The sequence below is a fragment of the Crocodylus porosus genome, unplaced genomic scaffold (assembly GCF_001723895.1).
Source record: "Crocodylus porosus isolate Cpor-Errol unplaced genomic scaffold, CroPor_comp1, whole genome shotgun sequence".
In the NCBI taxonomy this organism is placed as follows: Eukaryota; Metazoa; Chordata; order Crocodylia; family Crocodylidae; genus Crocodylus; species Crocodylus porosus.
In genome coordinates, this window is record NW_017728923.1 from 3,817,243 (window position 1) to 3,842,156 (window position 24,914).

Below are 24,914 nucleotides of genomic sequence, written 5' to 3' on the forward strand. Positions count from 1 at the left end.
CCTGGCTGGGGAGGGCAATACCACACATCCATTCCACACCCTCCCACTTCCCCGTGACCCTGACACAGCTCCAGCCCACACTCCCCAGCCTCTTGGGATGTCCAACAGTCCAGTCAGCTCTGCAGGACCTATTCAGCCTTGGTAACCCTACTTTAGAGTGGCACCCAGCTGATCTCTTGCACAGCAATACCAGCTGGGCACTGGGGTTCACACAGGTGGACAAAAATTGGTCAGAGGTACATTTTTCACAGCCTTAGGGTTCTGACACTAGGGAACAGGGCTGAGTCCTGAGCATGCCATGGGGGAGGGGAGGGACCTGTTCTGCCCACTCCCCTCTCCAAGACTTGCCAAGGTGCCCAGACTTCTTCCTGGTGAGTGGCAGTGATCCTTCCCATGAGAAGGGATGGAGAAGGGGATTGGGAGGGCCTGGACTCCAGTGGGGAGGGCCCAGATCCTGAGATTGCCATGATTCAAGCCACACTGTTGCTCCCGCACTCCTGACGGCTCCTCGTAAAGTGCGTGAGTTGGTGAGGAAGAAGGGGTGTGCAGAGACAGGGAGGATGCCAGGGGGGTCCTGAGTCCTCCTTTGCCCCAGCCCACCCCGTGGAAGTAGAGCAGGCTCACGCTCCTGCCTCCACCCCTGCAGTGGCTCAGTAATGCCAGCTGGGGAAGAGGCCCAAAGCCAAAGGGGCCAGGGACTTGATTAAAGCAAAAAGGCAGAAGCAGAAGAAGGGTGGGGAAGGCTGGGCCCTTTGTCATAGTGGCCGGGGTCCGTGCAGCCCAGCCACCTCAGGGGTAAGCAGTGGGTTGTGGGTCCCTTTTGTAGACATCCAGTCATTAAGAAAGGCTTGGGTGGCTTTGCGGTGCGCCAGGCGGTGGGTGATGGAGAACCCAGCATTGCCTTCCAGCTGGGAGAGGATCACCAGCACTTGCCTGTGAGGAAAGAGGAGTTAATGCCTGGTCTGGCAGGGACACCCCAAACCTGATGCTGCGGGCAAGGGGACACAGTCATGTGGACTCCCTCACCAGGCTCTGCCTCTGTGGGGATTCCTTGGCCAGGGTGTTGGCAGGATGGGGTGGTTTCTCCAGCTAGGCTGGGCCCTGTGGGTTAGCCTCTGGTCAGACCACTGGCACAAGACTCTGGTGCTTCATGGGAGTTTGTGACCCATGGCCCCACCTCTGGCAGTCTCTATGGATTTCTCCACCCCACCCTTGCCCTGCAAGCCCCCCATGCTCTCTCACCGGTGCAGAGGTGGCACACTGTCCTGGGTCTTCAGGCTGCCCCGTGTGGACACGACATTGAAGCTGTCTGTGCAGTCGCACTGGACGTGCAGGTAGGACTTGGGGTGCCGGTTCTCCACCACCACAATGAGCCCTGCCCAGCCGTGCGTCAGGTAGTAGCAGGTCATCCCCTCACGGCCCTGCCAGAGCAAACCTGCAGTCAGGTACACAGGTCCCTTCCCCTCCCCCACTGCATGGCCAGAGCACCACAGCTCAGCTGGCTCGCAGTGCCAGGCTCAGAACCGCCATGGGGAAAGCTGATACCCTTTTTTTCTCCTTTTTAAGGAAATTTTTTTGTGTCCCCAGTCAAATTAGCCAGATCAGGTCCAAATCCATTTGAATGATCCAAGAATCATATGTAGCTCTGCTACCAGCAAGTATCCTCCACCCCAGCTCGGGGCTTCAGATGCATCCAAATCCCTTGGCAGGCATCCTACGTGCAGCCCCAAGCCCAGAGACTTGGGGTTTGGATGCCCCCAAGTTTCACTTTCCTTCAGCCACATGGCCGCAGGAGCAAGCTATGGAGGAAGCTCTTGTAGGCAGTCCTTTCTTCAAGCAGACAAGAGTGAACCCTCCACTACACAAAGCCATTTGTGAGGCACCTACTTGGTCAGGTGCTCTCCCCTGCCACCTTTGTGGTCTTAATGCCTGCTCCAGGGAACTCCTAGCACCCCGGTGGCACCCAAGGCATCAGCCCTGAACTCAGTGCACCAACTCAGGGCCTGACCCTCCTCAGAACACAGGGTCGGACAGATGGGCACTTCTGGGGCCCAGCACTGTCCTGTGCTCTCCATTTCCCATGCTTGCCACTTCCCAAGAATAAGCCCACTCACTTTCCCTGTCACTGCTGTCTGGGTGCCCTGCCCACATCTCCAGAAGCCTGAGCTGCCTCCACCCTAGGGACATATGGCCTCCTGCCAACTGCTACCCCCTGGCTGGGGCACCCTGGGCATACCACTGAGCTGTACCTGCAGAAGACAGAAAATCCACTGCACCATCCTGCTCATGACACCCCAGGCTGAGGCTGAAGCAGGGGGTGAGTTGCACTGCAAAGAACCTTTCAAGGGTTTTGCCTGACATAGAAGGGTCTGGTTTTCCTCAACCAGGGGCAGGCTCCTTAGCTGGAGGGATCAGGGACAGTAGGGGACATGAGTGGTGACTGGGTCATCAAAGACAGGGAGAAGAAGGGGCAAAGCCAGCAGTCTTCAGCTATGCAGGGGCTGCACTCAGTGACCCCACAGGTCTCAGGTTCCTACAGCTCTGGTCTCACACCAGTGACACAGGCTGGTCCATTGGTGCCATCTAGTGGCGCCCTAAGGAGGTGCATGTCTGCCCTGCTGGCAGTATGGCAGGGACAGAGGCATCCAGCCCAGACCAACGGTACACCCCCAGGGCATGGCTTTCCTGCCCCACTGCAAAGTGCTTCTGCAGGGTGCCCTGGCTCAGCTGCAACCCTCTCCCACCCTGGGGCCCAGGCAGGCATTACCTACCTCGTGCCGTTCACCCTTGTTCTCAGTCAGCAGGATGATGGCATCGGCCAGCGTGGTGGGCTGTGCTTCAATCTGCTCCACCATCACCAGGCGGGAGCTGTAGATGGCGAGGATGTAGCTGGAGGAGTCAGCTGTGGTGCGCCCGCTGCTGCTGGTGGGGCTAGAGACTGGGGAGACACAGATGGATTCGGGGGGCGCACTACCAGGTCCCCACTTCCTGGGATCATCTCTGGGATTCCTGTTAACTGCTGCCATACTAATGCCGCCTCCAGATAGTGGGCCTGCTGCACAGGACACCCTGCTCCCCTGGCACTGCACACTCCCTTCTCCAGCTGCTCAGAGGCCTGCAGACACTGATGAGTGACCTCTCTCAGCACCAGAAACAAGGCCTTGCTAACACCACTGCACAAAGGCAGAAACTGAGGCATCACAGGACGACATAACTTGACCCAGGTCACATAGTGAATCAGCAGCAGAACCAAGGATAGAGCCCAGGAATCCTGATGCCCAAATTGTGTCTGTAGTGGCAAACTGGGGGAATGGCAAGGATACCAGCCTAGCTGGCAAACAGCTGTGGGATGGCGGGCCTGGATGTGGGAGAGAGAGCTCTCTGCCCAGAGGGGAGTAGATTGGCAAAGCACAGTGGGCTTCCTACAGGCCTGGCCAACTCCCTCCAGCAAAATCGCAGAGCCACCTCCCCACCTCTAGCACTGGCCACAGACCCAGGGAGTGGGGAGCCTGAGATTCTCTGATCACTGCTTGCCTGAACCCATGTACTGTAGCTTCCCAGGGCAACCCTCAGCCCCACCCGCTGGACTGGAGACAGGTAATAAATTAGGTTGGGCAGAAAGACTCATTGTGGTGGTGGAGAACCGGCACCCCAAGTCCTATCTGCCAGAATAGCCAGAGTTACACCCCCTAGCTCCTTCCCGAATGTGCTGTCTGCTGGTTTCACTCTCCCGACCCCATTCTCCTCCACCCTGAGCCGGCCACTACAACCAGTCATGTGCCTCACCCTGGGCGGAGGCCGTGTTCCAGTGGTTGAAGGCACAACACACAACTGCGTACTCGCCAGGCTCCAGCATGACATCACAGTTCACAAACTTCTTCACTGCCCGCTTGCTGTGCGCCATCAGCCGGCCCAGGCTCAGCTTGTTCCCACTGGTAAACGTGGCCCGGAATACCATGATGCACAGGTCTAGCAAATGGTTGTCCATCATGTCAGAGCGCCTGCAAGGCGGGAACAACTCAGGTGTGGTCCATGCCCTGGCTTCCTCTGCCCTTGCGCAGCAATCAGATGAAATTTAACAAGGACAGGTGCAAGGTCCAGCACTTGGGACACAGTAATTGCATGCACAAAATACAGACTGGGGAGTGAATGGCTAAGCTGCAGTACTGCAGGGAAGGACCTCAGGGTTACAGTAGACCATAAGATAAATATGAGCCGACAGTATGCTCTTATTGCAAAAAAAGTTAACAGCATCCTGGGTTGTATTAACAGTAATGACATTTGCAAATCAAGGGAAGTGATCTGCTCACTCTATTCAGCACTCGTGAGGCCTCACCCAGCTCCTGTGTCCAGTTTTGGACCCCATACTTCAATAAGGATGTGGATTGTTTGGAAAGAATCCAATGCAGCACAACAAAAATTATTAGGGGTTTCAGAGTCAAGACTTATGAAGAAAGGCTGAAAGAGCTAGGGCAATTTAGTCTGAAGAGAAAAGACTGAGGGGGCATCTGATAACAGTCTTCAAATACCAGAAGGGTGACTACAGAGAGAATGGGAATAGGCTTTTCTCTGTGGCTGTAGAAGACAGGACTAAGAGCAATGGCCTCAAGCTGCAGCAGGGGAGATTTAGGTTTGACATTACAATGAACTTTCTGACTATGAGGGTGGTCAACCATTGGAACAAGCTACCTAGAGAAACTGGACTCTCCATCCTTGGAAGGTTTCAAAAGCAAATTACAAAGACACTTGGCTGAGACAGTTTAGTCAGGGATGATCCTACCTTGAGCAAGGGGCCGTGACAAATGACCTGTGAGGTCTCTTCCAGCCCTACTTTCCCATGATCCTATAATTCCATTGTGGTAGGAAAAGAATGGGGCTGCTCTGTGTAAACCATGGGCTTATCCAGGCCCTGCCATCAGGTGGGTTAAGTTCTGCAGAGGCATTTCAGGCCCTGTTGCCATGTGACATTGGAGGTGCTGTAGGCTCAGAGCAGAACTGATTCTCCCACTGCTTCACAAGCCTGTACACCAGATAAGGCCAGCTGAGACTGGTCTCATACCTGGGCTGCTCCAGACACTTGGGAGAGGAATGGCAGCTGTCTGTAACCACCCCTCCTGCAAAAGAATCCCAAAAGTCTTTCTGCCCAAAGAAGCAGGTAAGACTGTAATTCTGTTTGCTGGTGGGGCAACTCAGGCAGAGAGAGGGACAGTGCCTTGCCAAAGGAGCCTGGGAATGAAATCCAGGACTCCTAATTTCTGGCATCCTGCCTTAGCCTGTGGCCCATTCTGCCTGCTGCAGGTGTTTCGCTGATTGTAGGGCAGGCACAAGTGCCAGGCCCTGTTTCCTGGCTCACCTGCTGCCTTCCTGGAAGAGGGCGAACTCCAGTGTGGCACGCTCCAGCACTGTCAGCGAGGTCACTGTGACAGGCCCACTGGCCTTGTTGGGGAAGGTACCCTGTACTCGAACCTCATGCCAATCTGAATGCAGCTTGCAGATGTCCACTGAATCGAAATACCTGTGGGCAGGGGACGGACATTACTGTTGACCCAAACAACAGCACCAGCAGCGCCAAACCCACCTGACAAAATCCCAACCTTGTCCCCACACCGGCCATGCTGGATGCCACTCTCAAAGCAAAGCCCTCAAACAAGCACTTTGGGGACAATGGAGGGTGCCTGGAAGGGGAAGCTCACACCCCTTGTTTCAGTAAAGCTTTGTTTCAGGCTTTGCAGGAGGGTTGGTCAATGGCCAGATATCTCAGGCATGAATGGAAAGACCACTGGGCTCAGCCCGAGGCACCCCTAGAACTAGGTTAAGCCCTTACAGGGCTGCAGAGAGCTGCTGTGGTGTGGAAAGCTGAATTTGCCTCCAGTGGCCTGGCCAGTAAGCACTCAGTGATGACAAAACCCACCTGTGACCAAAATGTTCCAGCACCTCTTGGTGTGGGAAAAACCCAAGGGCTCCAGGTGGAAAGAGTAAGTGTGGAAGAGACTGAGAAAGGGAAAAGGAGGAAAGCAGCACTCAGGTGTGCAGGCAGGGCAATTAAGAGCCATTACCCCAAACCTGTGCAGCCCCTCCTCTTGCCAGGGATCCCCAAAGGATCCCACAGGGGTGGAGAAGGGAGAGGGCTCCTCTTCCTCCAGGCAGCAGTGAGCCAACTGACACTAGGTGGCTCCAGAGCTTAGCATTTAGAGAAGAGCGATCCTGGAGGCACAGCCCAGGGAACCTCTACCAGGTCATACAACAGGAGCCCTCCTCTCCCCCAGCCCTACACAGAGCCCCACTCCACCTGCTTACAGACTGCAACAGACCCAGCAACTGCTGGGAATGACAGTGTTTCCCCACATAATTGGCAACACATGCCCAGGAATTGCCAGCATCACACCTGCCAGAGCCCATCTCTACAAAACTCCTTCCCACATGCTGCCCATCTCCAGTCCTGCTTAAAGCATTAGGTCCAGCTTGGTGATAGCCTGAGGCAACATGGGTGAGCAGTAAGCAGTACAAAGGGCCCATACACTGCCCTGGTGTGGCTCACCATGCTCCCACTTCCCCACAGACTGATCTAAGACAGTGACAGGGACAACAATGCTGAGTCCGGTCAGCTGAAAAAGGCCCAGGTGCCAGCATAAGGGGTGCCTTTCTGCCCTGTGTTACCTGATGAAATCGCTGTACTCCATCCAGAAGACGCCCTCGCTGCTCCCGTGCGGCATCAGATCGTGTCGCAGGTGTGTTGGCCAGTGAGGCCACTCGTCGGACCAGTCACCATTCCAGGAGAACCGGCCCCAAGGGTTACGGAGCCGTAGGAGCCTGGCAGGGCAGAAGCACAGACACGTGGAATTGGGAGGGATGCAGTCGTGCTGGGTGAGGGGCAGCTGTGAGCCCCAGGGCCTGTTCGTCACCCAGGAGATGGAGCCTTGACAACAGGCAGAATCCTGGGAACCACAGGGCCCAAAGCCTGGCCTGGCCCAGTACAGGCAAGGGCTGTGCAACCCTCCCCAAGCCCTTCTGCCAGCACACTAGGATCCCACACTGCACCAGCCCCGGGCTTCCACACACAGTCCAAAATCTCAGCTCTGGAGAGGCCACTGGCCCTAAAGAACCAAGCAGTGGAGTGTTTTGGATGAATGCATCACAGCAAACACTTTAACAGTGGCCCAAGCTGGAGTCACTGAAAGCAAGCCTCTAGGAACAGCACCTGCCACAGTGCCCTTGAATGGTAACAAGGACAATGCATCGGATGTGTCCAGCTCCATCCCCAGGCCTGAACAACCTCAGAGAAAGCATCTGCATTACGCTGCCCCTCAGGGAGGCCATGTGAGAAAACCTACTGTGGGTTCCTTCTCCCCTCACCCTGAAAGATCAAAGGGGCTGGTTTCACTGGATCTGGCCCAGCTAATAGCCAGGGGGGCAGGAGGCTGCCCTGGTGACTCAGCAGTGCACTAAGGTGCAAACAAATTTGTGCAACCCCAAGACATGCAGTAAAACATCTGCTGCCACATGGAGGGGAGACCTAGCGACTGGTTTCCTGGGGTCCCCGGGTGTCCCAGTTAAAAGGGGATGGGACCTCCAGCATCCAGTTCAGCATGGATTCTCCCTTATCTCAGCATCCCACCCACAGCCTCCTGATACCCCTTCTCTTTTCTGCAGGATTCCAGATGGCCTCAACACTGACAGCTTGTTCCCAGCCACAGCCTGGCTCTCTCACGCACCAGGGGCTACTGATGAAGTCTCTAACTCTCCTGTCCCAACAGCAGGCTGACCCTGCCCCGCTTGGGGACTTGGCCCCCACACCCTGAAGCTGCAGAGAGGTTGCTTGAATGTCTCTGATATGTTACCTGAAGCCTTGCACGTCCCGTACATCCAATATGGAGTAAGCGTGCCGCGGGCGAAGGCCCATGCTCTCGTAGGCTGCGTCATCCACTTTCATGTTTCCACCACCACAGGATGCGCCCATTAGAAACCTGCAGTGGGGACCAAGGGAAGAGGAAGGAGAAACAATAGAGATTGGCATCACCTTCTTGGTACCAACGGGACATAGGATGAGCTGGATGTGACCCCTCTACCTGAGCCAGGGTTAGTCAGCCATTCTCAATCCCCTGGTGGAAGTTCCCACTGTTACTGTAACAGATGCCCTGTTGCTGGCCATGATGCAGGCCAGGACTGCTGGAGCCAGCCGCTTCTACTCCACTCTTAGGAGCTTTCACTCTCTGCTCTAACGCCATCCCACCAACCTCTGCCACAGCTTATGGCCTGTGCAGTGAACTGACAAACGTGCCTGAGAGGCAGAGCTCTCTAGCATTTCAACAATGCGCTGTAATTCACTCTGAGGTCAATAAAGACCCTGGAGGTGTGAGCTTCCCCACAACAGCACTCTAACTCTCTTACTTTTTTTAAACTTCAGCATATGAAAGAGAGACCCAGCTCTGCCCCACACATAGCCCTCTACCAGCTCTTCAATCCTAACACTACACAGGCAGAGCAGCATTGAGAGGAGACTCAAAAACAGCAGCCACTGGGAGTGAGGATGGATGCAGCCAAGGCAGCCGGGGAAACCATGTTCTATGTACCACAGAAAAGCCAGGGAAGGCTTTGCCCAGAACCAACAGTCTCAGATAGGTCATTAGAGTTGAACCACAAACACCATCCTGATGCCTTCTCCTCACAGATCCACCCTTGCCTTGAGCTTGCCAGGGTGTAAGGCATTATTCACACTCTAAGCCAGGCTCATCATCCTGGCTCACCTCTTCTCCCTGTCAGAGAAGAGCTGGCTTTGACCCAGCCATTGCCAATATCTGTGGGTTGGGCCACATCAAAGAGGCATGCAGAAGAGGAGGCAGCAACCACCCTAGCTACTTGCCTGGTGATACAGCCTGATGAGACTGCAGGCCCTCACATACAACACTCCTGTCTGCCTGGATTGAGAAACAAACCCAAACCAGGCTGGAGGCTAGCATTATCCTGGGTCACACCATTATAGTCACAGAAAATCAACACATGCTGGGATAGGGAGTCTCCACATACATGCAGTACACACACGATAAAACTGATGGCAGTCAATGCACTGTATTGCACAACATTATGGGTCACGTGGTCTGGTTTAGCCCCTCTGGTTTCAATTCTAATGGAAATAACCCTGTTTTCCATAGCTCAGCAGCATCTCTGACACCTAGCAATCCAATTTCCTTCCCACACCACTCAGCCTGAATCTTCCAAAAATGCTCTTAACTGCAGATCCACATGGGCCCTCTCTCCTCCTAGTCTTGTTTAGCTCTGGACTGACTTCACTCCTAATTGCAGCTTGTTACAGATAGCAGAGCTGTTATAACCCAGTAGGGGAATCTGCAGGGTCAGGCCTGCTGTAACACAGGAGACTGGAAAATAAAACTTGATCAAAGCAAAAACAAAGTTAGGTTAATCATCAGCCATTTAGAAACCCACAAAGAATGACACTAATTATGGATGGGAAACTCATCAGGGTTTTATCTTCAATATGAAAACAAACAAGGGGAAATTAATTTCCTAGCACTACACCCATGGGCCTTCTGGCAGCATCTAAGATGGCTGCCAAGTGTAACAGGTTACAACCTGAGTCAACACTATCCTCTCTTCTCTGAGCAATATGAATGAAAGCTGCCACCCTAGCCTCTCTTCTAGGATCTCAATGCTCCTGACAACTCGCATGAACCCCTCCCGCCTCGTCTTACCCAGCCTCCTTAGAACTCAGCATTTTGGCCCAGATGAGGTCAGTGTCAATGGGCTCCTCGCGAGGGTTAGTGGAGCTGACCTGCAGCATCAGGCTCTCGCAAGGGGCGCCGGTTAGCGTAGCCAGGCCTTCAATAGCACGCCCTGCCTGGAGGGCAAAGTACGAACCATGTAGCTTGGCCAGAGCCTTCTCAATGAGGGCTACCCACAGCTGCTTCCTCTGGGCCTGCGAAAGGGAAAGAGACAGGATACAATTCACATGGCAGCTCCACAAAGAAACAGCAGATAACACCTGAACACAAAACAGGCATGGATCCCCTCAGGCCAGGCAGGATACTTGCACTAAAGCTACCATGGTCTGCTTATCCAGAGTCAGCAAGAAGCCAGCAATGGTGGTAGTCACAGTGAGTTACTTATGGGGCCAAATGAAATCTGTACATGATCTGATCAGCATCTTGTGCCCAGGAAGTGATTTTCCCCTCTCCCGCTCTGGAAATGCATTGGAGCAGAGACAAGAGGCTGCAATTGCTTTACAGCCTGCATGGTGCATTGCACTGCACTGTAAATATATATTTGGACAGTTCTTTCAAATGCAGGCATTATTTCCATGACAGGCTAATGGCCCCATTTCCCAGTAAATCTAGTTTTAGGAATGTCTAATAAGAAAAGGGGATTTCATACACATCCTGAATGCCTGGATTTCAAATGCTCCCCTCCCACCCTCCCTCCTTCCCACCCACAATGGCTCCCTGGATTAGGCAGCTGAGAGAATATTTGGAGATGGAACCAATTACATTTCACACAACGGTGAGGCGAGGCTCTTCAAGGACGAGTGGATGACAGCACGGAGATATTAGAGACACTGAGGCAAACTTTTCTCACCCATGGCATGGGGACAATGTGGAGACTTAATTAGATTTAGCACACTTTACAAATGGAGCTTACCCTTAAGTCATTTTGATATGGTGGTAGGCTGACGCTCTGGCATCGTTATGCTGATTATATGTTCATAAATAAATTCAGGGAATACATTACACTCATGAAAGCAACCAGCCCTTGTTCAAAGATTCCACCAGGAGTGACAGCTAAGCCACGCTGAACAGTCTCTACTGCTGTTGTCTTGGTAGCACCTAGCAGGATGGGGCTCTGGCCTGGGACCGAGGCTCCTACGTGCTACCTCAAATACATCAGCATGTGGCATACAGCTTATGAGATGACTGAAACTCACTGCAGATACATAAGAAAACAAATCCCAGCCCCAAGGGGTTTACAGTCTAAGGAGAGTAAACAGCAGACAAACAATAAGTGAAGGGGTCAAACCAAGAAATGAAGCCGCAGAGGTGCTATTTGGTGCAAGTTTTGTTAGCCTGTATGTTTACACATTTGAAACTGTAACAGAAATCACTACCTGCTGGCAGCCTGGCTTATCTTACAGCATTTTCTGCAGCAGGAATGTACATATTTTGAGATCCACAGGTGAAAAGGAAAGCAACATTCAACTGCTATTTGCCTTGGATGACTTGGGGAGATTAAAAGGTAATATGCCAGAAAGGAGGGGTAAACTGGGGTTGAACCTTTTGGGCTGGAAAAAAAGAGTTGGGAAGGCCAGAAAATGCTTATTGTTTGTTCTGATTTAAAAATTCCTCTTCTCCCATCACCATCGAAACTTCTATTTATTTCTTTTTGAAAATCCATGCAAGTGTGCCCCGAGGTGATACTACTTTAACATTTTGGCTTTTTGTTCATGTTGAGTAACACTTAATGTTGAATAACACTTAACACTCAAATGCTTAAGAAACATTCAGGAAAAAATTCTTTTTCCTAAAAATGTGACACCACATATCTTCAGCCAAAGGCAGACAAAGCTCAGTCTACACACAAGACTTCCAACAACACCTCCAGCAAAAGCAGGAAAGGCAGACTTGACATTTTTGTGACAGAAAGAAGTAGATTTAAAAAAAATCTTATTTTGATAGTAAATACATAAATAAGGCTCTCATCAGCCTTTTCCTATGCATACACCTATGACTGCCATTTGCAGGTTACCTTGAAGCCTATACCCTTAAAACTGCATCAGCATTTTTCCTACACAGCTCTCTGCACATGATCTGAGTTTCAAGGCAAGTCTGCAGAAATCAAGCCTTTCATTTTTGTGCCGTTTTAAAACAAATGTTCGGGATTACAGCACACAGCCAAATCCTACAGCACACAGCCTGCAAAGATCCAGGATGCCTCTTTGCATTCCCAAATTCACTTCCATCTCCAATACAGAGGCCATTCAGTTTGTCTGGAGAATTGCACTGTCTGTCTTTCAATAAAGATGTTTTTAATTGTGTCTCTGCAAATGCTCCCAGCAGCAGCCTCTGAGTGTGTCAGAATGGGCACGGACAGAGTGTACTGATGTCCCAAAGACTTCTTGAAATCACATTTCCCGCTGACCTCGATTGAGCGTGCTTAGAAGTGACTGTACCATGGCTCAGAGCACTTCTGACATCCCACTCGAAGCAGGTAGACCGCAGGTGTCAACAGAAACTGTGTTTCTGGCTCCCATCAAACCTTGGCCCCTGTCTGCAGAGAGCCCTGGCAAAAGTGGGGGATAAGACACTGTCTTACCCCCCACACCTATCGCAGCACAAAATCGGGTCAAAACCCAAATAGCCTTTAAGCAGAGAACGCAGTAAGGAAACTTCCAGCTCCAGAAAATCCAAGGTACATGACACTCAAGGGGCTCTGCAATGAAGCCTGCTTTCCAGCCCTAAAGCAGGCACCATTTTCAGGGTGGGGGCAAAATGCATCTCAGTAGCCAGGGGTGACTGGTGCCTCCTGTGTATGGGGGGGCACAATTTGTGGGCAGGCCTGGGGGCAGGACAAAAGCTCCTATACTTCTGTGCTGTGGCTTAGTGCCCTCCACCAACACACTCCCAGCCTACAGAGCAAAAAAACTGCCCCGTCCTGAGTGGTGCCAAGTCAGGGGGCAATCTCAGTGGGGTACATGCCCCCCTGTGCTCCCACTGCCAGTTGCCTGTGTCAGTAGCACAGCTGAAGACCAGGCTCTACACCTGGGGCAGCTCCTTGCTAACTTATCCCACAGGACGGACTAAGGTCAGTCCCTCAGCCCCATGACTGAGTGGGCTGCTTGAAATTAGCCTGATCTTCCTGCTGTGTTACCATCCTCTGCTCCTGTGAGCTCCACTGCCCTCTCCAGCCCCATGGAGTCAGGGCACTACGTAAGCCCTCTGCTTCCTATAGCAGCTAGCTCAGTGGCCAAGGGCTTTCATATCAGAGCAGGAACTGACCTGGGAGAAGAGGAGGTAGCCGCACTCATCACATGGCAGCATGTCATCCACCAGCACTGTGGTCCACGTGCCGTCCTTGCAGAGTCGCACCTGGTAGGCCCCCTCTGGGCACAGTGCCCGTGTGATCATGACCCTCTCCACCAGCTCGGGGCGCTCTGCTAGCACTGCCAGCGCACTCAGGAACCTGGGGAGACATGAGATGAAGTCCATGCTGGGCATCTGTGCTGGATCACTGCAAAAGGACTCTGAACACTCCTGCCTCAGGCATTGAAGAGAGAAGGGCCCAACCTCCCAAAGCCACAGGGCTGAGGGGCTTAGGGGGAAAAGGAATATTGCCTGTAGGGCTGTCTCCAAAGAACAATTTAATACAACCTGGGCACACCCCACGTAGAGCCAGGGGCTTGTTAAATGCTCCCCACGATACCACTGGGCAACTTAGTTGAGCCCCCTCGACATAACTAGAGAACCTAAAGGAGAAAGGTGCCCAGAGGAAGATTCATGGCTTCTCAGCAGGCTGTGGTGACTCCCCAGCCCAGATCACCTCACAGGAACTGGGCTGGGGACTCTGACAGCAAGCTCAGGACCTAGTTCACATCCAGCCATGAGGTTCCTGAAGCATTCTGCTCACTGGCTCTCATGAATGCCCCAGAGCCTTCCCTACCTTCCTGCTCTAAGAACAGTAGTAGTGAGCAGTGCCCAGGCCAGCTATGAGCATGAACTGCTGGGCACTGCTAGTAGAGGGCACTCAAAGCTAGCAGCCAGCACATAGGAGAAACCCTGCAAAAGGGTGACCAGCCCAGGTGACCAGGGAAAGAGCTGGCTTCCTGTGGTATCTGGGCACCTGCTGCCAAGTTGAGTCTGGGCATTCATGGGGATCACAAGAATAGGCAGAGCTGGCTGCAGTTATGACATGCACCCTGAAAAGGAGGGAAGGGCTCCATTTTGGGGCGTAGGCCAATCAGCAGCTGTTCGAGGAGCTCTCACAAGGGCAGATAATCCTACCCTGCCCTTTGTGGGATTATGCACCTCCCTCGGAAGGACCTCGCCCTGGCCCATGCAGGAGGCAAGGTCTTAGGTAAGCTGGACCTCTGATATGACAGTCCAGTCATTCCCAGACCTGCATCCAACACTGAGGGACAGGAGACCACGAAGAGAATGGGGGTTGGGAGGGGTGAGTTCTCCGGCCCCTTCTAAACTGGTCTCGGAGGTGGCAGGAATGGGAGTCAATTCAATGTGGAAGAGGAAATGAACCTGGAATAGGTGCTGGGTGGGGGGAAAGGGAGCTAGACAGCAGCTGGTGGGGGGGGCAGAGGAGGGGGAGAGGTAATGTGGTGGGATAACAGCTGGTGCCAGAGGAACGAGACTAGGGTCTGTAATGGGGCATGAGCCACAACAGAGGGTAGAACGACATCGGGGGTGGCAGAAGCCTAGCAGGATAAAGATCTGATAGGGGCTAGGTGACAGACAGCAGGCTCTGTGCCTGCAGGAGCAGAGGAGGGGGCTGTGCGGCCCTGCCACGCACTGTCCCTTACCAGCAGTTTCCCAGCAGTCCCTGCAGGATGTCCGAGGGCCGCGGTGTCCGGAACACCGACCACTTGACAGACTGGTCCTTGAAGATGCTGCAGTTGATTTCGTGAGGCCGCAGCCATTGCTTCACTCTCTGTTGGACACTGTCCCCATCTGGGAACCCTACGGATTTGGGCCCAGGGTGGAAACTGTCGTCCACAAAATTCACCTTGTTCTGCAAACACAAATCACATGGGCAATGAAACCAAGCAGTCCATGCTACACAGTGGTCCTGGCCCCCCAATCCCACAGCTTCTCACAGAGGCAAGTCTCAGGTCCAGGTAAGGAGGGCAGCACTGCAAACGCTGTGTTAAGCCAGGCGGCCAGAGTCAGGTCAGTGGCAAGAGCAGAGGGTCATTAGACATTCCCTGCTGCAGTAAGAGTGGGAGTTTCTGAATAAGGCAGGGCTGAGGGTGCAGTGCACAGAGCTGACCTGTGTGGAGGGGCCCATCCTGTGACTGCACATCCCTTAGGGGAAGTTTCAAAACAGACAGAAATCTGCATGGCTCAGACCCTCACAATGGGCTGGAACTAACAGGAGAGACAAGCCCAGAGGCACTTGCTCACGAAGCAACAGCAGTTTTCCCATGAGTCAACAGGGAGCTCAGGAACCAGCCTTTTCACCCCTCCTCTTATACTGACACCAGGGTATACAGCACACCTTGTGCACACACAGTCGCCACAACGATGCTTCGCCATCTGCTACTGCACTCAGGATGCCTGGGCTCAATCCCCAGCTGTGCTAGACTCCCTGCATGTCCTTGGACAAATCACTTAATCTCTCTGGGTCTCAGCCTCCAGCTGCAATGTGGAGATAACCAGCCTTCTTTTGTCTCCCATTTCAACTGTAACTTTTTCAGGGCAGGAAGTGTCTCTCACTAGGTGTTTGCCCATCTCCTGGCACAGCAGGGCCTCAAGAGGCTCATATAAATAACAGCAGCAAACCTTCCAGGCAGCCTTTGCCTGAAAGCATCTGAACTGTCATGACTCCATAGCAGCCAAATGTTCACATGTGGACACTCATGTGTCCATTAGAAATGCTGGCCACACTCTAAATTAACAGCCTGCCTTAACCCAAATTAACTTCCAAGCATAGACAAGTTTTTAGGTTTATAGCATAAAGGCTATCAAGGAAGCCAAAGCTAACTGAGAGGAGAAGCAGTGCTTAAAACAGGGTGATTAAGAACCAGGATATTTTTGTAATTAAAAGAAATCAAACTGTTATGATTAAAATCCAATTTGATATAAATCAGCTTTTAGATACATAAGACTGGTACTTTCTTCTCTTGTTATGGTCTTGAATCATTAAAATGACTGCTTTGTATGTTTTTTTTCTTTAACAACCATCTCCTAATTGTTTAAAGAACCTCGTATTTTACAAAGGGGTTCTTTCTTAAGTGGGAAATTTAACACTTAAAATATTCCTCTAGATCAGAGGTGGCCAACCTGTGGCTCCGGAGCCATGTGAGGTTCTTCAGAAGTTAATATACATCTCCTTAAATCTTTGCACAAGCACACAGTGCCCAGCTTCCAAGTGGAAGGAGATGCATATTAACTTCTGAAGAACTGCATGTTGCTCCTGAGCTGCAGGTTGGCTAACCCTGCTCTAGACCAAAGAAACAGAAGTCCTTGGGACTCATCAATCTTCTCTACTGGGAGAGCAGCACGTCCTCGAGACAGAACTGATGAGGAAATAGCTGGTGCTGGATTTGCAACCAACAACATCTCGCAATATCTGGAACTTGTGCCATTATTTTTGTTATCTGCCCTGTGGTAAGACCCAGTCATGGCCAGGGCCCCATTGTGTCGGGCAGTGAATAAACACAGACGAAAAAGATGGTTCCTGCCCCAAAGACCTTGAACAGCCAAGAATGCTGAAGTGCTTTGGCCAGGTTGTCTTTCACCACAGGGGCTGCAGTGGTGGGCTATCTCTGAAATGAAGTGATGGCAGAGAGGATCCCAGGTGAAATCTTGGCCTCATTCAAGTCCACCTCCAGTGATTTCAATGGGGGCAGAATCCCAGAAGCGGTCCGAGGAAAGCGCACACAGGAGTAGAAGCAAGTGGTGTTAGTCCCAAGAGGCCTGTGTGCACCCTACACACATTGCTGATCCCAGGGGAAAGTCACTACTCCCCTAATGAAACCAATCACTCATTAACATTACCCTCTAGAAGATAAATCATGAGACCCACACCTCCCCTACACCTAGCTTCACCTCACTGGTTTGGCTGTGGCCACAGCCCTGCATGGACCACATTCCCCTGTAAGCAGAACCCTACCAATTCGTTATTCCTCATGTTTAACTCCTAGTCTGTTTCTAACACGTGGCTTGCCCTGTGCTCCACTGGCAGGGTCCTAAAGTCAGCTAAGACCTCCCCATTTGGTGATGCTTTCTCTTGGCACAATACTCTCTCCCAGCTCTGGGTCTCCCTGACGCTGGCCTGGGTAGGGATACTATTTCTTATAGTGCTCCTGTCTGCACCTCTGCCTAGGCACGTGCAGGAGACTTGAACATCCGTATGGCATTAGCTAGTAACATCACCTCCATTCTAGAAACACCCCAAAGCTACTAAGCTCGCTCAGTTATTGATCCACATGTGGTTACTGAGAGGCAGGAGGGATGTGCTGCTATGCTGGAACGGTTCTGGCTGGAATCCCAAAGAGTTAAACACTATGTCAAAGACCGGCTTGAGGCTGCCCATTCCACCCCGGTCATTTATTTATTTGCTTTTCAAAGAGTTGCATAATTAAAGCAATTGTGTGATTAGGAATCAATGACTCACACCTGTGACCTTTATTTTAAGCTGTTAACAGAGCCAAGCCAGAGCCTGGAGCCTGGCTGCACCTGCTCTTGCTGGGGATTGCACAGGGCTGCCTGGGGGCCCTGCTCAGCCTCGACTCTGCTGGTTTTGCCCTTCCAAAGGAATCTGCAGGGCTTGGCCCTCCACACGTAAAGGTGAAGCATGATGTCCCTGACCTCAGAGTTCACTCAGTCCAATGCAGCAAGGCTAAGAATCAGACTCATGACATGGTCTGACTACTGCCTGATAACATTAGGTCTTCTGTAAGACGCTTTCCTCAGAGATCTGAGAAAGATTTACAAAAGGTGACTCAATGTCATGATTCCCATTGGGCAGGGGGAAACTGAGGCATGGAGACCTGGCAGGAAGTTACTCAAAGTCAGTGTCATAGCTGAGAACAGGTTCTCCTTGGCAAAGATAAAAGGGTCCTGGAATCTGAAGGTTCCACATCCCTGACCCTAATTCCAGGGCCTTAAGGGTTTTTCAGTGACCAAGACCAAGGGGATGTCACTGGCTGGGGGAGGAGGACACTTCTGAGAACAAACAGCCAGGTATAGCCCTAGCAGTGAACAGTGTCAAGGGGGAAAGACAGAGAAGGACAGAGATGATAGCTCACAAGACAGAGGAACAAAACCTGAGGGGAGAGACACGTCTATAGGAAGGTGAGAAAAGGCACCACATGGGATGGGAGAAGGAGAAAACCTCCACAGCTTGCCTGGAGCGTGGCAGAGAGACCAGGACGCATGGGTTCAACATCCTATTCAGCCACTGCTTCACTGTACAAAACTCCTGGATATGTCATTTCCCTCTTCCTGCCTCAGTTTCCCTGGGGCACACCAGTGATAAGGAGGCTTGCTCCATGACCAGAACAAGCTCAGAGAGGAGACTGTGAGGGTTAATTAATGGGGCAAATCCTTGAATGTCATCCCCAGACTGACGCCAAAGGAGTCCTATCAATTTGCATCAGCCAGGGACCTGCCCCAAGATTTGTGTAGATGGGGTCACGGTGGTGGCAGGTATTACTGAAAGGAAGGAGAAAGGCAGGACTGCAGGGTGGAGACTGCAGTGGGATGAGAAGGGAGGGCAAGGCACAGACATGGGTTTGAGGAACTGGAAAAATATGCAATAGTTTAGTGCAAAAAGTTGGCAGGGGGAAAATCAGGCTGCTGAGGGGGAGACAAAATCCTGCTCTGCTCTGGAAAAGAGAGGAAGGGCAAAGCTAGACAGGAATAAAGCCAGAGCCCTATTTACTTATGTGCAGAGCCAGGGAGAAACATTTGGAAATGTACAAGAGAAACACGCGAGAATAAAAATGCCATCAGCAGTGAATTCAAGCAGAACTTCTGAGCTCCGCCGGCTGCAAGCATATGGAGCACGCTGCCAGGGGAAAGGCTCAATGCAAACAGCATCAATGGGCTTCAAGAGGTTACTCGATATATTTCAGGCACATGAGGATGCTTAAGGCTAATCCAGGGGGTTGCGGCTACCCCAGAACAAACCAATGCTCTGAGCAATCTGGCATCCTGACTCCAACAGCATAACAAACAGAATATATGGGCGACTTAAGGACTACTGAACACAGCAGCCAACAGAAGGCTTGAACCTCCTTTGAAAAACAGGCATAGGGCAGGAATGATTTCAGACCTTTGGGCTGCTCTGCTCTGAGCTGAGACTGATAATGGGAGGACAGCAGAGACAACAGGACAGTACAAAGGGGTTTCTGAATGAGCAATTCTAGTTCTTTAACTCTCTGAAGTTGTCAGGAACCCACACTACCCTCTGCCGCCAACCTGTGGCAGGAGCTCTAATCAACTGGGTTCATTTGGCTCTACAATCTTGGACGAATGCCTTCCTAGCTACCAAGGAGGAATGCTCATTGCCTGGGCAATGGGGGATGGTAAGCAGCAGTCCAATAGTGTAACGCCTGGGGCCCTGACTCGTGACTTAAAACCTCAGGGTGGGCGATACTAGTGTTCCTGCCATGTATTTGCACCCACTGGCTGTCTATTGCCCTGTGCTTGGACTAAAAGCTTTCTGAGGCAAGGCTTTTTTGTTCATGTGTTTGTACAGTGCCCAGCATAATGATTCATGACTGATGTGCCCAGGTAGTAAATAATAATCATATTATTCTGTGTAACATTAAGTTTCAGAATCAACACCCAGTGAGATAAGCTGGGAAGGACCCATGTCTCAGACCTATTGTTTCAAGTTCCCTGCAGATTCAGGCAAGCAGCACATTGAGCAGAGCTTGCCAGGGAGATGCCAGGCTTGGCAGCCAAGAACCGGCAGGTCTCACCTCCCTCCACATGGGAATCCTGAACAGGACGAGGGAAAGGGGCAGGGGAAGGCTGAAGCTTAAAGACTGCTCACCTCCCGGCAGAAAGTCACGATGTTTTCCCACAGGGCCTTGGCCTCACCCTCATCCGTTTGCCGCCTCTTCTCCACATGCATGCTCTCCCGCCTCTTGAGCGGCTTGGCACCCTTGCGCTGGGTCATGTACTGCTGGGGAGTGTGGCAGGCCACACAATGCTTGGCCTTCAGTTCATTGAGTAGGGTGCAAGCAGGGCACGGCCACTGATTCAGCCTGTCCTGGGTCAAGGGTGGCTGAGAGGGAAAGAGGCGGGCCACCTTGCGGGCCGATGGGGCCTTGCCGCTGCAAGAGGCACAGCTCCCCTTGTCAATGCCACAGTCAGGACACTTGGGGGCTGATTCACTCTGCACTCCATGCTCCTGGAAGCCGTGCAGCTTGGAGGAGCCACAGGCCTTGCACTTCTGCACAAGGGTGGGGTTTTTTAGGGTGCATTTGGAACAGGACCATGTGGTAAAGTCAGGGCTTGAAGGGCTACAGGGGGTGAACCGCACTGAGTCGCCTGCCAGGTCGATTGTGTCACTGCTCTTCTGAGCACTGCAGGCCTCACACTTGCTAGCCCCAGCAGAATTGAGCAGGGAGCAGGTGCTGCACTTCCAGTATGATGGGCTGACTTCCATCTCCTCCTCCAGCACACTCAGACGCTTGGTGCACAACATCTCCTGGAAGCGGGCAACAGGAGGGACCCTGGCCTGGCCTTGTGGAGACCCCTTCTGCCCAGCTGCAGTCTGAGCCGTGGGCTGAGAGGCCTCAGATACCTGTGGCTGCAGCTGGGGTGGCACCTCCCTGCGGCTCCTGGGCACAGGGTTGTTCTGCAGGCCAGGGGAGAAGGGGCTGAAGGTTGGCATCTTCTGAGCATCCTGCTCCATGGCTGTGGAGCCCTGGCTGGCCACAGGGTCACTGTCTGTGATCTCTATAGAGACGCCAGGCTGAGGGGCGGCAGGGGCCATGTGGAACCCAGCAGGGGCGATGACCTCGGGGACCACCAGCGCCTCAGGAGGGATCTTGGGCAGCGAGAGTTTGCGTGGCCCCCCACAGGCTGAGCAGGAGTTGGCCACAGGTGTGTTGTGCAGCGTGCAGCGCTGGCAGGCCCAGCCATTCTCCAGCTCTGTCTCCTCGGGGCTCTTCCCACCTGACTCCTCACTGCTGCTCTCAGCTTTGTGCACATCCTCCTTGGAGATCCCCTTGGGTTCCACCAGCACAGTGGGCTTGGGCAGGACACCGTTGATGATGGGCAGTGGGGAGCCGCTTGGCCCGGGTTCTGGCATGAAACCACATACCTCGCAGGCCTCTTTGCCCAAGAAGTTTCTGAAGGTGCAGCGGGCACAGGCCCATTTCTGCTCCTCCACACTGAGCCTCAGGATGTGGTTGAGGTCTGGCTTCTGGCGGGGAGCCTCACAGATGGAGCACTGCCGCTGTCCCACAGGGTTCAGGAAGGTGCAGCGCGTGCAGGACCACTCCCGCACAGCAGCCATAGAACCAGGAGAGTGGGTGTGACTGCAAGAGAGCAGGAAAGGACACTGTTACGAGCAGGGAACAAGAGGCAGTGAAGCGATGGGGGAAAGAACCACACCAGGCCCTAGCACCATGGGAGAGGGGGCTTCACACAACTACTGACAGGCTCACATTACAGGCCAGACTCTTGGATCTTGTCTGCATGGGCCACGGGAACCAGTCTTGCCCTTGGCAGCAAACAAGTACAGCTGCTGTAGAAAAGCATGAACAGGGTTTCTTTGCCTGGCATAGACTGAACTTTGCTTCCAGGAAGGGAGCAAGCAGGAATCCAGTGTAGCTGTGCTCTTGGGACTGGCTTCTCTGGCACTGACAACCTATTCCTCTGAGTGCACAAGAAGTAAACTGGCATCCTACCAAGTTTCTTAAGGAGTGGCAGCAATCCAACACTGTGCAGCGCCTGCCCCACCCAGACGCACCCCTCCAAGCACCCCTGGCTCCCGGGCCATTTATCAAGGAACAGTAAGGGCGCCCCCTCCTCCCTTCCCCTCCCCTCTAGCTTTACACTCAGCAAATTCCCCATATTAGCAGCACCTTTATGTGTAGTTAATAAATCTCCTGGTTAGTAATCTATGCACCATTACACCATCAAACAGCAACTGCTCTCCCTTAGCTGCAGCATGCCACATCCACATGGCTGGAATACAAAGGAACTGTGGTTAGGTCCAGCCTTGTGGAGAAACACCCAGGTAGCACATATGAGGACAAAGGCAGGGGAAGCACGTTGTTACTGCCACAAGGTGACAGACACACACAAACATACACACAGATGTCTGTCTTATTCCCAGAAAGAGAGTGCTCTTTTAGCTAACAACTCTGCAGTAGCATGTCTGTGCAGGAAGAGAAATTGAGCTTGTAAAAGAAACTTGCCTGGGTGATCAGCAACCCCTTTAGTTTGAAACTGGAGCAAATTTCAACTCTGACATGTTTGTCATGGCATAAGGTAGTGCTGTGGGCACTGGGCCCACAGGTTTATCAGGGCAGTACTGTACTTCTAACACCCCACACAACTCTGGGACTGCCCAGTTTCACTTCAGGTACTGCTGCACAGGGGGCTTTGAATCCTAACATGGAAATTCTCCTTGTCAAAGATAAAAGGGTCCTGGGAGCACCTTCAGTCATCCCAGACTTTGTAAAACCCAGTATGTCTATGGGCAGCTTCCCCAACACTGTGAACACTGAGATGGGTACCACTACCTTACCTTTGCACTACACTTACCTTGTGCATAAACAACAAAAGGAGCATGATATGCACTGGGCTGCACTCTAATCTTATGTTACTTGCTAACATGTACAGGCAATGATCCGTACAAATGGTTGCCTGTGCCCTCGGCCCAGCCCTGAGCCCTGAAGCAGTAGCGAAACTCAGCAGGTTGGGCTCAAAAATGAACTTCTGGCTTCTTTTTTCACTTAGCAAGTGATTGTAATGTTAAAAAAGACACACTACAAAACTCCAGTCACCAAGCACGAGTTTACCTCAAAGGGGATCACAGAATACCAAACTTAAGGCCCTTTCCCTGTGAAAAGAACCATGCTAGAAGACCTTCGGCTCCACTACAACTCTGCAGGTATGATTGTGGGATTGGGCCCTTTCAGAGAAGCCCAGCAGCGACTTAGTTTGCACTGGAAAGGAAGATACCCCCAACCCTCCCTGGACGTTACACCTCACAGCACATCTCATCTGAAAGGAGCAGCTGCGCAGTGTGCTCTGAAGGCTGACAAACTCCAGAAGCTTTGGACCACCCAGCAGGAGCAAACTCCAAATCTGGGGGACCTCACCATGGGACAAGGTCCTGTGACTTCCTCACTGTTACGTTGTACAGGTTTGGGCTTGGGTTCCTCTACAGATCTCAAGCACAGCTGTATTGCCCAGGAAACAAGGCATCTCACCTCTTAAATAAAGGCCCCAGAACCCAGATCTCTTCAGGTGAATACAGACATCTCAAACCCTAACCAAATACCCACCAGCACCCAGAGAGAAGGTGTGATATTCCCTAGTAAGGTGCTATGCTGGTTGACTGTCACCCCAAGTATACATGGTCTTGTGACAACAGAGGCATGTAACAAGGTAGTAAGAATCACAGGGGAGAGGAAAAGGCACTGCCAGCAGGTAGAGGCAAATGGGAATGGTTGTCCTGGCCAGTTCTGAGAGCCAGTGACCCAGCAATAGCCTAACAGTGATCCAACAACACTCCCAACCTATGAACCCACGCGATCCAAGTGCAGGTAAGCCCTTCCTCCTCAAAGACCAGAATAACCTTTGTTCTCTCTTCTGCTTGCTTTACCCACATTACCGACAGGACCCATTTAATAATAAGATAAATATCTTTAAAAGCAAAGCCCATTTCAGAGAATCAAATTAATTCTGAGAGAAGGAGTGAGACAGAGATATTGCAAACTCTTTATGGTATATATAACATTCTTTAATATTTTGTTCTTTACAAGGTATTTATTGGAGTTATTTCAGGAATCTTTCATAACAAAGTGAAATGTAAAAATTGATTTTTCTTCCTTCTGCCTTGAGTTAATAGAGCTGGGAGCCAGCACGAAATCAGCATCAGGAGCCACAGAACTCAGACAAATCTCTAGCTCTATGAAGTTGACACTTATGTTATCTCTTCCCACTTTTCCCATCTGCGTACACAAACACACACACATTTGTATAACTGCTGGTGTGTGTGAGGAGGGTTGTGCTGTGAGCAGTGAACCACTACTTCAATGGGAGGTTTTCAAGACAAATCAAGCGTTGCAGGGAATGAAGTTGACAATTCATCGAGTTATGTCCTTCCAGTATGGACTCAGCACATATCCAACACTCCCATGGAAGGAAGAGGGTGCTGTGCTGCTGTAGGAGCCCTTGCCTAGATGGGATATAAATGCAGGACTCCCAGAACTTCTTGCAAAAATAGCGAGGTCAGCCCTGATATCCAGAATAAACTCCAGTCTGAGTTAACTGTGCTCCTTATGCCTAAAATTCTGCACTGCAGTTGTGACTGGAGGTAGTATCTATCCTTCATGCCCTGCCCTGAGTGACTGCGCTGAGGGGTGCTGAATGGCTACAAAGCTCTACCCCCAGACCTGGCTGCATTTCAATGGTGAATGGAATTAGCCTTTTCTAGAGGTTGACAACATATCATAAACCCTACACTGCTTCCCATCTGAACCACAGTAGACCCAGTCAACCACCTCAGTTAAAAATACAATCCTCTTTATATACTTACTCCCAAATCTGTCGTCTTCTCTCTCAAAAAGCATGGTACAGGTAAGAAGCTCAGATCACAGAAACAAACACTGAATATTGTAATAATGCTTTTTATACTGTGGTGACAGCCTCAGTACATTAAAGGCCAAAAGGTGACATTCACCCATGGTGGTTGACACGAGCCAAGCTAGCAGGGGAATGAAGTCATCAGCATTGTGGAGCCTTGTCTGACTGCCCAAGGACCCTATGTCCAGTGCAGCTATAGGTCTGGTTGAGGTTATGGACCACAAGTGATCCAAAGTGACAACTGCTGCTCCACTAGATCACAGCCAAACAGGAGTTTTTTTCTGTTCAAACTGCATAACTAAGAATGGAAAGCACCAAGGTCATAATTATGTGCCTCTATCCAACCCCACCCCCTCAGTCAGTGGCTCACTTATCTAGCTACTCTGTAACCAACCTTAC

At 51.8% G+C, this 24,914-nt stretch overlaps 1 protein-coding gene across 1 annotated transcript; it reads right to left on the bottom strand.

Annotated features, from left to right (window-relative positions):
- Positions 1-226: 226 nt before the first annotated feature.
- On the bottom strand, positions 227-23,883 carry CAPN15 (calpain 15). The gene is made up of 11 exons (XM_019539970.1): positions 19,738-23,883; positions 14,534-14,742; positions 13,002-13,185; positions 9,708-9,931; positions 7,839-7,964; positions 6,658-6,810; positions 5,354-5,515; positions 3,787-4,001; positions 2,772-2,938; positions 1,243-1,421; positions 227-933 (listed from the first exon to the last, which is right to left on the bottom strand). The coding sequence occupies exons 1-11, from the start codon at positions 21,208-21,210 to the stop codon at positions 756-758; spliced, it is 3,270 nt and encodes a 1,089-aa protein (XP_019395515.1). The 5' UTR covers positions 21,211-23,883; the 3' UTR covers positions 227-755.
- Between the last annotated feature and the right edge of the window lie 1,031 nt (positions 23,884-24,914).

Bases quoted from the DNA above. Each gene is read 5' to 3' on its own strand.
- CAPN15 (XM_019539970.1), bottom strand. From the start codon at position 21,210: ATGGCTGCTGTGCGGGAGTGGTCCTGCACGCGCTGCACCTTCCTGAAC. The intron at 14,743-19,737 runs GTGAGCAGTCTT...TTGTGTTTGCAG, and splicing joins TCGTGACTTTCTGCCGGGAG to AACAAGGTGAATTTTGTGGA. The intron at 2,939-3,786 runs GTGAGGCACATG...GTGTCTCCCCAG, and splicing joins GAACACGGCCTCCGCCCAGG to TCTCTAGCCCCACCAGCAGC.